General features: G+C 35.9%; 1 protein-coding gene across 50 annotated transcripts in view; it reads right to left on the bottom strand.

Moving 5' to 3' along the window:
* RNF38 (ring finger protein 38) overlaps nucleotides 1–12,535 on the bottom strand; it is a 121,822-nt gene that overhangs the window by 41,043 nt on the left and 68,244 nt on the right. For 8 of the 50 annotated variants that reach the window (XM_086415864.1, XM_086415859.1, XM_086415875.1 and 5 more), the window contains one exon: nucleotides 5,573–5,722. The exons of 8 other annotated variants lie outside the window; for them this stretch is intronic. In XM_086415864.1, coding sequence (XP_086271990.1) covers nucleotides 5,573–5,722 — 150 coding nt within the window. Of the gene's footprint in view, nucleotides 1–1,157; nucleotides 1,294–5,572; nucleotides 5,723–10,121; nucleotides 10,156–12,287; nucleotides 12,391–12,535 lie in introns of those variants that run through there. 34 more of the 50 variants (XM_086415865.1, XM_086415860.1, XM_086415908.1 and 31 more) reach the window with 16 other exon arrangements.

Consider the following 12,535-nt stretch of genomic DNA (forward strand, 5'->3'; position numbering starts at 1 on the left):
AATAAAAATGTTAATTCAGGAGTTTCTGGTATACAGATAGCCGATATGTCAAAGAAGTTGCAGGCAGTGACAAAATTGCTCAAAATATCAATGATTTATACAGTGAAAAAGAGGTCCAATGCTAAACCCTAAGAAGCTCCAACATTTGATGTTGAGTAGCTGATGAAAGGAGCTACTTTAAGCCAGTGGAATGGAGTTTCAAGGAGTCAACTATTAGGTTGATGCAAAAGTAATTGCAGTTTTACAATGTTGCACTTTTCTGTTTGATATTGAGACACATTGTTAAATAAATGTGGTTATGTTATACATCTTTTTAATGTATATTTCTAAATATTTTGCTAATAACTTTTAACTTACTGTTTATATTTATTTCAGACTAGGGAAATGATGTTAGACAAAAAGCAAATTGGAGCGATTCTCTTATTCAAGTTCAAAATGGGTCTCAAAGCAGCAGAGACAATGCACAACATCAACACATTTGGCCCAGGAACTGCTAACGAACATACAGTGCAGTGGTGGTTCTTGTTCTGCAAAGGAGATGAGAGCCTTGACGATAATGAGCATAATGGAAGTTGGAAGTTGACAACGACCAATTCAGAGGATCATTGAAGCTGATTCTCTTACGACTACATGAGAAGTTGCCAAAGAACTCGACATCAACCATTCTACAGGTTTTGCAATTTGAAGCAAACTGGAAAGGTGAAAAGGCTTGGTAAGTGGGTGGTGCCTCATGAGCTGATCGAAAAATCAAAAATATCATTCTGAAGAGTCGTCTTCTCTTATTCTACACAACAACAACAAATCATTTCTCATCAGACTGTGATGTGTGACAGAAAGTGGATTTTATACGACCAAGAAGCTCCAAAGCACTTCCCAAAGCCAAACTTGCACCAAAAAAAGATCATGGTCAACGTTTGGTGGTCTGCTGCTGCTCTGATCCACATCTTTCTGAATCCTAGTGAAACTGTTACATTTGAGAAGTATGCTCAGCAAATCAGTGAGATGCACTGAAAACTGCAATGCCCGCAGCCAACACTGGTCAACAGAACGGGCCCAACTCTTCTCCACGACAACATCTGATCGCACATCTTACAAGTGATGCTTCAAAAGTTGAATGAATTGGGACTACGAAGCTTTGCCTCATCCACCATATTCACCTGACTTCTCGTCAACTGACTGCCACGTTCTTCAAGCATCTCAACATCTTTTTGCAGGGAAAATGCTCCCACAACCAGGAGGAAGTAGAAAATGCTTTCCAAGAGTCAGTCGAACCCCAAGGCACATATTTTTATGCTATGGGAATAAACAAACATTTTTTGTTGGCAAAAATCTGTTGATTGTAATGATTTCTATTTTCATCAATAAAGATGTGTTTGAGCCTAGTTACAATGATTTAAACTGACGGTCTGAAACCTCAAATACTTTTTCACCAACCTAATTAAGAGGTCATGTAGAATGAGGGCTGAAAAACAGCCACTGTATTTAAACAACATGGAACTCAATAACATGGAACTATTTTTGTACAATATGATTTAGTATCATTATGGCATATTTCCCTTTATGACAATTTTGGGAAAAGTTCCTGTGTTTCCTTTGTTAATTTTCCTTATGAATTTAAGGGTAACTGTAAAGTTCTAAAATAAAAATTTTCTTTTATTATTTTGGCTGAAATTTTTATTATGTCTATGAACTTGTTAAGAGAATAGACATTTTTACAATAATTAGTCTTCTCTTTCATAAACAATGTATTTATTTGTATAAATCAACAGATTTCAATCACCTAACTTCAGTAAATTTACAGATTAAAGTTGTTATCTAGTTGTATTAAAATGCACACCTGAGGAGAAAAGGGAACCTCTTACAGTATTGGTGGGACTCTAAGTTGGTATAGCCACTATAGAAAACAGTATTGAGTTTCCTCAGAAAACTAAAATTACCATACAATCCAGCAACTCTACTCTGAGGCATATATCCAGACAAAATTCTTAATTCAAAATGATACATTCACCCCTATGTTCATAGGAACACTGCAGACAATAGCTAAGATATGGAAACAACTTAAATGTCCACTGACAGATGAATGAATCAGGAAGATTTTATTTATTTATATATATATATATATATAAAATATTTAAATAAAATGGAATACTACTCAGATTAATAATAATAATGCCATATGCAGTAACATGGGTGCTACTAGAGATTACCATAATAAGTAAAGTCAGAGAAAGACAAATACCATATGATACCACTTATACGTGGAATCTAAAGTACGACACAAATGAACCTATCTACAAAACAGAAATAGATCCACGGGCACAGAGAACAGACTTGTGGTTGCCAAGGGGGAGAGGGCTGGAGGATGAAATGGGAGGCTGGGGTGAGCTGGTGTAAGTTTTTATATACAGAATGGATAAACAAGCTCCTACTATATAGCACAAAGGACTATATTCACTATCCTATGATAAACCATAATGGAAAAGGATATTAAAAATAACATATATATGTTAAATACACATACATACACACACACACATTTCTGAAATCAAGGGCTGTGCCACATCTGAAATTCAAGTTCTCCACAATGCACCTGACTTTTTAATAAAAGCATACAATCTTCACTCCCTCACTGAATTGGTTGGTAGTACAGTAACTGCTCATTTTACTTTTGTTGGATTTACTATGTCACTATGTTATTACTGCTTTACTATGTTAATTTCTGCTGTACAACAAAGTGAATCAGCTATATGTATACATATATCCCCTCCTTCTTGAACCTTCCTCCCACCCCGCCTCATCCCACCTCACAGAGCACAGAGTCAAGCTCCCTGTGCTATATGAAACTGCTAATTTTAAAACTGTAGGGGGTTGATGGCAAACAGATGTGATGGAATTTGGGGGGGGGGTGGTACTGAAACTATCGTATCTTTATTGTATCAGTTCCACATCTGTATGCTTTTGTCAAAACTCACAGAGTTGTACGCAAAAAAGGTGAATTCCACTGTAATTATGCCTTAATTTTAATTTAAAAAATTACAAGAAACACCTTGATGCTAATTTTAAATATAGGCTTATTTTTATAGACATGTAAATGTGCTTCTTAAACCATTTTTGTAAAAAAAAAAAAAAAAAAAATCAAAGCAAGAAAAACAAAACCATCATTTTTATAGAAATGTTCCAAAATATTGGTAATAGTTGATTTCTTAAGCTGGATGGTAGATTTTTAAAAATTATACATACATCTTCATACTTTACAACATGCATATGTGAAATATTTCATAATTTTAAAAATTAAAAAGCACGCAAAACTTGAAATATTTTGACTAGAAAAATGAGCAAAAAAAGAGCAGAGTATAAAGTAATAAACAAGGATAGTGATACAAACTCGGTTAAGTAGTGAAGATAAAGGACAAAAAAGATCAAAAATAGGATGAACTTTTTGTTCAAAGACTGATGGTTAAAAGCAAGGATCCAGGAGAGTGTCAACACTTGCCTTCACCTCTGTGACCATCCTCCTACTTACTCGTCACATATCCAATTCCACGCTTGAAGCAAGAAAAGCCAATCATTTCTTTACTCCTAGAGAAGGCTATAGGAGAAATAAGTCCTCACAAAAGAGAATAGTTTCAGCTAAAATATGAAGTAGAGGGGGTGTTTTAGGGAAAAAAATGGAAAAGGTAAGGTGATTGTTTGGAATGGATGGAGTAAAAAGGGAAAGGAAAAGTAGAAAGAGTTGGGAGGGAAACAACTTGGAGCAAAGCTTCGAGCAAACAATGCATTAAGGCAGTGACTTTGAGGACAGGATACGGCTGCACAGGTTCTCCTTTTCATATGGCTACTAGGTTTTATAATGATGAGAACCATAACCGGAACTAGGAAATCACACTCAATTTTGGTGTCAGAATTAGTTGAAAGTACCTGACAGTATCTCAAAGGGGATGTGAGAAGGATTTACTTTACTTCATGTGGAACAGTGGTAGGGGTAATAACTGGACAAAGAAAATCTCTAGTCTCTCGTGGGAGCAAAGTACATTGAAGGCCTGATTTTTAAGTTAGAGCAAAGTAAAGTTTAAGTTAAATTAGGACTATAAATAAAAAAAAAATACCTTTCACTTTTCTGCTAACACTCAAGTGGAACTGGCTAACTTTTTGGTTTTATTTTCAAAACACGGGTTTTAATCTACTGCATTTGGCAGCTATTCTTTGAGTTAATGTTACCTTAATGCTTAAAGACTCAGAGGAAGTACAGAGAACACAGAAAGTGTCAAATAACTGTTTACTGGTGGCAGTAGTGAAGGTATGAAGTCAATTTCCTCATTAGTTACTACTAAAGATCAAGTTCTTGCCGCTAATGCTGTATTCAAAACAGCAGTCAATATGCCACGCAATTCAATAAACGATGTCTTTTAACATACAGTGAACTGTGTTTACAGAAATACCCATAAGGTGGTATGATAGAGATAAGAAATAGCTGAAGTTGGATTTGAGTCTCTATTCTGTCAATAAGTAGGTATGTAAATTGGGCATCTCAATGAGATTCTCTGAGGCTATTTCTTCATCTAGAAAACCATCCAGATGAACTTTATTACGATGGCTAAAAACAAAAGGAGACCACACATGCAAAGCAGAGAACTTGACACACAGTGTCAACAAGGAATAAAAGACTCAAGAGCCCCAGGTCACCTATACACCTTTCCTCACCTATATCAGCTTCTAAATCCTACCTCTCCAGTGTGTCATAAACACCTCTCTTTCGGGAGCAGTCTCCAGTCCCAACCTACCACTCCCACATGAACAGAAAATAAGCTGGCTCTATCCAGAAGTCCTAGCTTTGATTAGCAATTCTCACTACCTCAACATGGACAATTACATGTCTTGGCCCACAACCCTAGTATCCAGAAGCAATTCTGTAACTTAGTTTCCTTTCTGGTAATGATGACTTCTGTTACTGAATCTCGGAGAGTAATGGGTTTTACATACAGTAGTCAATGATTTCTGTGAGTACATCCTAGTAATCTTGTTAATAACTTAATGATAGTTTAAATCCATTTATACCTTAATTTGTTTTCATTTCATATGTAATGAAATTTTAAACACATTTACCCACAAATATCAAAAGTCACAGAAGGCAAGTTACCATATTTTCTCTCTGAAATGTGCATTACTATCGAAGTCTGTAGTGTGCATTACTATCAAAGCAGTGATGGCTTTAAAAAACATCTTACATGCTTCTATTTTTCTTTCTCTATACAATTTCACATATTCTGTAATGTCTTCTACTTTCCTACAGAACTTGACCTATTAGGACACATGATTAAGACCAAAAGATTAAAAAACAAGAATATTAAGTGGTCAAATAGTAACAGCAGCTCAAGAGAAGACAAACATTCTTCAGAAAAGCTGGCTGAGTAAGTTAAAGATGTCCTCTAAGAAGAATACTTATTTCCACAAACAACAGAAAATGAGAAGTAGGAAGATACTAAGAATGTTGGTTCAAGCCTTCCTAGAGACAACCTAGTACGTATCTTGTGACTTTCAGCCCTACGAAGGCAAAGGGTAAATATATAAGAACCTGGAAGAAAGCTTTGAAGTGAGCATCCTCTTGAACGGTAGTGTTCTGATCACTTGGGAGGAGAGGGAACAGGCTCTGAAGTCTCACCCTTTCACAAATCACCTTGTTAGGATGGCCAGGTAGAGGTGCTGAATTGGCCCCGGGAGATATCTGGGAAAAAGAGGGAGAAGAAAAGGATAGTTCATGGCTAGCTGCACCAATGTGGAGAATCATGCCTATGAAGGACAGTCTGGATTTTCTAGGTATTTGATGATTTTGTTAGCAGAGCACAAGAAATAAAAAATTAATCTTAAACATCGAAACAAACATAAGGAAGACAAAGACTGCCTCTAGCAATGGATCTCTCATAAAAACTTTCTTTAAAGGCAAAACAGCACTGCTCAAGAATGCAAAGTCCTTCCAATGTTTCCCATGTAGTACCTATCTATATCTTTCTTGCTGGCATTAATTCTGAAATCTTAAATGACAGATAAGATTTCATGTCAAGAAAACTGGAAGTAAAAATCACTTAAGTACAGAAAGATTAGTCTCCACCTGGCTATGATTAATTTTTCATTCTGTTTTTCAGTTCACCTTCCAAATTATCAGGCAAGGGAAGAGAGATTTTAGAACATCTATGGCCAAATTTCTATAGTGATCACAGGTATAAAAAACAAGATTTATATTTTGGAGACCTCAGCTCTATTCAACACAAACCTAGGAATCTACTTAATGAATAAAGGACAAGATCATAAGACTCAAAGTAAATGCCTGCATGTTTTAAATGCTTGACTAGACTGTGAGTTAATGCCCTAAACTCATATGTAAATATACTTGATCTGTAGCATTTTTGATCAGACATGAGTATCACCATTCCACGGTGCTGTGCAGTGAATTGCCCTTTGGGATTAAGGTCTGTGGACCTGCTTGCCCCTAAAGGACCAGGTGCTTTAAGGCTGTCTTGTTTTTTCGTTTCATTGCTGCAGTCATTCCCTTACACATAAGTGTCTATCCTGTAACAGGCACTAAACAAAAACACAGTCATGATTTTCTACCTTCAAGAAGTATATGCAATAAAAAGAAAAGCAAATCACCATACAGTATAAAAAAGTACCTTTCTGTAGTAATGGTCCATACTGGTGCTATGGAGAGGTAATTGGTAAGAAACAATGTTGTCAAGAAACTACAAAATGATCAGCATAACTGGTCAGTAAGGAAGTAGCCAGAGAGAGACAGATCATAAAGTGGCAGGCTAATTATACGAATAATGCTGCTATAATAAACTTTGTTAGCCCCTTTAGAAATTTTTCTTTCTGGATTGATATGAGCCTGATCAACAGATAACTAGGCCTGTTAAGAAAATAACTATTTCCAAAGACCTTCCTAGAACTGAAGGCAATAATTTTAGAATTTATTAGTACTGCTCCACAAAATGCTCTGGACATGAACTAAAGCTCACCTCTGTACTATAAACATGCATGTGTTAATGTCCTTTACCATTGTGATGAAGCAGGAATGACTGAATCAAGGAATATCTACTGACTGCCTCCTATAAGCAAAGATTTATGTTAGAAAAGAAAACAAGAATTCCACCCTCAAGGAGCTTATTCTTGTTTAAAAAAAAAAAAAATAGAGGTAGGAGCCATGGGTATATCTGAGGGCAGGAGTAAGAAAATATTTCATAGGAACAAGTATTTTTCACATTCCTGACTCCATTTAATCTAAGGAGTGCTTTTACCACTTTAAAGTAATTCTCTCTCAAAATGGCCTGTTCCTTTATGCAGGCTTCATGTTCTTTCTACAAGTTTATAATGTGCACAATAAGTACATCTGAAGAGTGTTTTAATAAGGTGACATAAAATCAACTATCACACTTAAGCAGTCTTACAAACTTAAAAAGTGTGAGCAGCACTCTTACAAACTGCTAGTACAAAAGCTGGCTGGGAAAACAAATTTCAGTAATACATAAAAAGCTGACAAACCCTGGTCCTTGCAGACATAGGGGAGAGGGGTAAGGGGAGAGAAAAGGAGACAGAAGGGAAGAGGGAATTCTAAGATGGCCTCCAAGATTCCCACCTCTGGTGCGTACCTCCAACCCTGCGTGGTATGTGGGGAGGACTGTAAACATAGTGAATTTCATTCCCCTGTATAATATATACAGGGGAACGCGTATAATTGCGTTCAATTATATGACCTAAATTATACAAACCCCTTCACAGAGGTGAAAGGATTTTCGGATGTAATTAAGATTTCTTATGAATTTTAAGTTAATCAAAGGGGAGGTTATCCTGGGTAGGCCTGAGTTAATCCGAGAAAGCTCTCAAAAGAGAAGTTGAGCACTTCCTAAAGAGATTCTCCTGCAAACCCTACAGACGAAGTTGCTATGTTCTGAGAAGGCATGTGAATGGTAGAGACCTGAGGGCAGCTAGAATCTAAAAGTGGTTATCAGTTGATAGCTAAGATCAAGATCCCCTCAAATAAAACGGGGCCCTCAGTCCTATAATCACAAGAACCACATTATAACAACAATGAGCTTGGAAGAGGACATTAAGTCCCTAATAAAATCAGAGCCCAGCCAAAAAAGACCCTGACAGAGGCTCTAGAGCTAACCCATACCAGGACTTTGATCCACAGAAACTGTAAGGTAACAAGATTTGCTTTATGCTACTAAACTTGTGGCAATTTGTTACACACAATAGAAAACTAGTACAACAAACATGTACATAACTGACTGAAAACTCGGTACCATACTCAAGCAAAGTTTCTTCTCCAGAATTCTAGAGAAAAATTCTGTATTAATTTGACTATGAAAGACATAAACTAAAACTTAAAAAAAAAAAAAAAAAAACTTAAGCAATACAGCAGTTTTTAAAACCTCAATTCGGTAATAGTAAACTTCATGCCAGGAATCAAACTTGGCTTTCTCATCTTTACATGGTACAAGTTAGGGTTAACCAACTTGCTTGCTTAAAGTCAAACATAAATACCAAAGCCATAATTTGAAGCCAAGTGTATCCGGTTCTAAGACTCAGACTCAACCCACTAAACCACCCACTAAATAGAATTTTTAAAGTAACATTCTTCTTTGTAATCTATCTAGTTGGATTAATAACTAGCAACTATTCCACAATGCCTATTTACTTAAAGCTATTTTAAGTACTTAAAAATTAATGTTTCCTTGGAAATTGTTTCTGACTTCTACTACTTCCCTAACTCTCCCTCAGTTAAAATAAGTCAGGTTACACAGTATCTGAAAATCAATACAGTTCTATTTTCCCCTAACATACCAACTAACTGCCAAGCATTACAAAGACACGGTAACTTCAGCCTTCTCTCAGGATGCAACTGTATTTTAGAAGTCCTGCCATGAAACATCCCTGAGATGGGACTGAGCCTGTAACTCCACACACTTTGCATTTTTAATGTTACATGTAACAATATGACTAGTTCATCCAGCATAACTGTTTCCTGTTTTAAAAGACTGAAATTTCAAAAAACACTTTAACCTTTTAAGCAACAACACATTACTATTTTAAGGTCATCTTCTATTTAATGTGGCCTTTCCCCGGCCTGGTAGCCATACTACCAACAACTTAACCTCAGTGTTAAGAGAGTGTACTATTATTATCATCACTGTGGTAAATTGCAGTAGTTATTGTATTAAAAATAACACAGGACTTAGGTCTACATAATCCCAGAATCAGCTTCCTCCAAAATCACTGACAAAAAAAAAAAGCTACCATGGATGTTTATGTTGGTTGATTACTGTGCTAGAAGCTTACTAAGTATGACTCCTTTAAAACTAACAAAATCCCGTATGGTATTTTTTTTTTTAATTGGAAGATAACTGCTTTACAATATTGTGTTGGCTTCTGCCCATACAACAATGTGAATCAGCCATAGGCAAAAATCACTTCTGGTGACAACTTCCTTCTTCATTTACATCTTTCTCATAAAAGTAGAGAACATACAAGTGTATGATGACCTCTAGGCCAGTATAAAATAATGTGTACTTTCCACAAAATAAATTGCTCAAAAGGCCAAACCTTCTCCAAAATGGTAACAATACGCTCCAGAAAAAAAAAACAAAAACACTGTTCACTGTTACAAATTGCATACCAACTGCTCAAAGGCAGTAAAATCATAGGCTAACAGGAAAAAGGAAAGAACAAAACATGATGAGTTAGATGCTTGGTTGTTGACTCCAACAAGTCCCTTACTCCTTTTGGTCAAAGTCTGGGTACCTAAAAAATGAAGAGGTCAAATCCAAATTACACAAAAATCCAAATATTCTCACTGCTTCCACGATGGCAAATGTTAATCTCCTGGAAAGTAATCAGGGAGATTTTGTTAACAGTTCAAATCATTGATCTTTCATCTGATAAATTCTCAGGTTATATTCCAAATACGAGAAAAGTCATATGCATAAATATGTTCATCACATCAAAGCAACAATTTCAAAGGGAACTAGAAGTAACCTAAACATTTAACAAGTAAGTATTTGTTAAGTCAGTTTATGGTATGTGTTATTATACAGTTGTCAAACCATTTAAGAATTGGTACTACTTACCTGAGAAGGATCATTACTTTCCAGCACTGGGATACTTTCAAAAAAAAAAATAAATTATTATTTCCATTCTTGAGTTAGGGCAACGACAAATTGGATCCATGTCTTTGGGGGAGCAGAGCAAAATCAGGGTTGGTGAAATAGCTGAAAGGCTCCACCCTTCTTTCTCACCCCTCAGTCACACAAATCAATGGGGAGGGGTGAAGAAGGTGCAGCTAAGGCAGTCTCTAACCACTGCATGTACTGAACCCGTGAACATGAACGCTAGGAAGAGTAAGAGTTATGCATTCTACTAGTAAGTATTTCTTTCGTTCACTTTCACAATCCAGGATTTGCCAGCACAAGGATTATTCTCCCCTTAAGCAAGTGTTTCTAAACCATTTTACTTAAGCTGGTAACCTCAAAGTTGTTGTTGATTTGTAAATTGTTCTAAACCATCTCTTCAAGATTTATTTCTAAGAATTATATGGATTTGGAAAATACCTAAACCAGGAACAGTCCAAATCAGTAAAAACTTACACACATAAACATTTGAAAAGATGAAGTGTGACTGAGCTCTTCATAAATCTTACTAAATAAAAGTAATAATTCAAATATTTATTGCATATCTATCATATGCTAGGTACTATGAAAACAAAAAGATTCTTGCCCTCAAAGAGATTCAGTCTAGTGAGGGGCAAATTCAACAGACATAAACGAGGGTAATAGGGTCCCCTAACTTGGAAGAAGGAAAAGTGTTCAGATACTTTAAAAAGGAACATGAAATGACATTAGAGCTGGGGGAAAGACAAGGCTGTGTATAGGGCCCCTCTTTGTCTACTTGCTCCAATTTCTTACTTGATTATTATTATAGAGTTCAAGCATTTGCCTGATCTCCAGATAGACAATGTGATGGTAAGAATTTCACATTTGTTGAACAAATGAACTAGACTACAACTACAGAGTTCAAATGTGTGTTTACAATCTATATACTCTGTCCAGAGAATAAGCAAGCTATGATTTAACCAAGACAACATGAAAATGGATGTCTGATATATGTGGTTAGTAGAAAAACAACTAGAAACTAGTCAGTAGACCTAGACACTACACAACAATCACAAGCCTAATTAAGAGCTATCTTACCAGCAAAATGAATTACAAAATGGTGGTGGCTTAAACAAAACTGGGGCAGCATAGAGAGAAAGAGATGGAATACACTGGAAGTAGAAGGCAAAGATCAATCATCTTCCCATACAGATCAATTATTTCAGAGACTTTTATCTGAAGATTTCTCACTCATACTTCTCACTCTCAGCCTTGCAAGGAAACATAAAAAAATGAGCACAAATAAAAACAGGCTAGTGATGTAACTAAGCCTCATCCAAAGCAGTTGGCAGAGACACAATAGGCCTACACTTCACATTATGATGCTAACATATTCAAGTATATCTAACTGTGTCACCCTCTGTCCATCCACTCTTCCTCAAAAATCAGGTTACTTCAGTATAGAAAATCCTCAATATTTATTCAAATTAATAACTTCCAACTTAGTTTAACTATAAAAATAGAATGAGTATATGAAATTCAACAAGTACAGGAACACTACCTTTCAGAGTCACAGAAGGTATCAGAAGTGGAAGGACCACAGAGATCATTTAAATCCAACTCATATTTTACAGATAAGAACCTGAGGCCCACACGGCTAATTTGCGGCAAAATTTATTCAACTACAGCTTCTAAAGGCCACCAAGTCTTTTAAAAACAAGCCTTAAAAGAAAATTATAGATATCAACTTAAAACTGAACCCCTATAATTAACAGATTCAAGGCTCAATAGGTCTTCAAAAAGTCAAATATATTACACGAATACTTTTACGAGCGAGCAAGAGCTGGATACAATTTCTACTTAAAAATCCACTTAATCTTTTTATTACAAGTACATGCCTGCTGCAATGCCAATGATCTGATCCCTATATTTGGTCTTGTATTGTTACTTCTGTAGGAAGCCCCAGATTTCTTCCTAATGGAAGACAGAAACAATTTTAATTTGATCCCAACTGTCTCTGCTGCTGCTGCTAAGTCGCTTTGATTTCTTAAAAATTGAGAGAATGGATTAAAAAAAAAATTTAAGCCCAGTTACCAAGGCTGGGAGCTATTTAAAGGAAATCTGAGATAATTGTGTTAACAGTACCTGCAATCAAGGCCAAACAGGATCCAAAAAGTCTTGCAATTTTAAGGTAATAAACCATTGTGAATGAGCTGCATACACTTAAATCTTCGTGTGTTAAGTGCGCCTCGTAAGAAATCAGAAAAGGCAATTAAAGATTACATTTTGTTTCTATTTACGGTGGAAGATTAACACACCCAACTTAATACATCATTTTTGCAGCACAAATAAAAAGCAAGGTCTTACAAGTCCTACACACGCAAATGAAAACT

This window comes from Bos grunniens, chromosome 8, assembly GCF_055505025.1.
Source record: "Bos grunniens cultivar Pamir isolate PY7600 chromosome 8, Bosgru_T2T1.0, whole genome shotgun sequence".
NCBI classification, from domain to species: Eukaryota; Metazoa; Chordata; class Mammalia; order Artiodactyla; family Bovidae; genus Bos; species Bos grunniens.